The sequence below is a fragment of the Cynoglossus semilaevis genome, unplaced genomic scaffold, assembly GCF_000523025.1.
Source record: "Cynoglossus semilaevis isolate Cse_v1.0 unplaced genomic scaffold, Cse_v1.0 C19122362, whole genome shotgun sequence".
Classification (NCBI taxonomy): domain Eukaryota; kingdom Metazoa; phylum Chordata; class Actinopteri; order Pleuronectiformes; family Cynoglossidae; genus Cynoglossus; species Cynoglossus semilaevis.
The window spans coordinates 1-1,017 of NW_007586533.1; the positions used below are offsets into that span (position 1 = coordinate 1).

The 1,017-nt window shown below is 49.7% G+C and overlaps 1 protein-coding gene across 1 annotated transcript; it reads left to right on the forward strand.

Moving 5' to 3' along the window:
- Positions 1-5: 5 nt before the first annotated feature.
- LOC103399234 (transcription factor IIIB 50 kDa subunit-like) lies at positions 6-940 on the forward strand (the record flags this gene model as incomplete). Its single annotated transcript, XM_008337951.3, has 1 exon — positions 6-940. A coding segment is annotated over one exon (759 nt), but the record flags the coding sequence as incomplete, so codon positions are not given.
- Positions 941-1,017: the final 77 nt, after the last annotated feature.

Sequence of the window (1,017 nt, forward strand, 5' to 3'; positions counted from 1 at the left end):
CCCTAAGGTATAAAATTAGTTCCCTTCACGTTCCTGAAGAACTGGCAGAGAACCCAGCGGAGCTGACCAAACGAGCCGTGTCTCTGGTGGAGCTGGCGGCAGATTCCTGGATTGTGACTGGCCGCAGACCCGTCCCCATTATGATGGCAGCCGTCTATCTGTCCTGGCAGTCCCTGAGACCCACAAAGCTGCGGCTCAAAAGCACTCTGGACAAATTCTGTCAGATGGCCAAGGTGAGTAAGCAGACGCCTGCCATGAAGAGGATCGCTGAGATGAAGGCCATGCTGTGCAAGCTGGCCAACGAGATTCCGTGGCTCACTGGAGCGGTGACGGCGAGTAACGTGGTGGTCCACCTGGAGGACATCCTCAAGCACCGGTCCTTCTTACTCAGCCGAGCGTTGAGAGCCAACGAGGAGGCTCTGCTCAAGGATTCTCAAAAGATTTACGAAGAATTCCTAAGCGAGGACGTCGCCTCTTCACAAACCTGCGAACCGCAAACGTTAACTTCACCGTCTTTGGACGAGAGTGAAGCGAATGATAAAAGAGCTGCGGAGTCGAACTGGGGGAAGAGGTTACTCTTCGCTCCCCCTTGTGTGATGAACGCGAAGCGGAGGAGAACGCAGCGGCCGGAGGTCGAGGACGTGACTGGTGACGAAGAAATCTCCGACACTGAAATTGACTCTTACCTCCGCACTCCACAGGAAGTCAAAGACTTTGCTAGAACACAGAAGATGCTGTCTGACTCTGGAAGTAAAACCTCGTAGGAATGAATATGAATATACTACAGTACTACTACTACTGTACTGCAGTACTACTACTGCTACTGCACGGCTGATCTTCATTCTGTTATGATTTTTGTTAAAAGTACGTTATTTGTTTCTTTTTGTAAAACTGTGTTCTGAATGTGTTTGTTTCCTTTTAATAAAGTGAATCTGTTTGGTTTGTTGACAAAACCCAAAATATTTGGGGGGGGGTCGAGGAGGGAGGGTCCTGTTATGGTTCAATCTTAGATCCGTT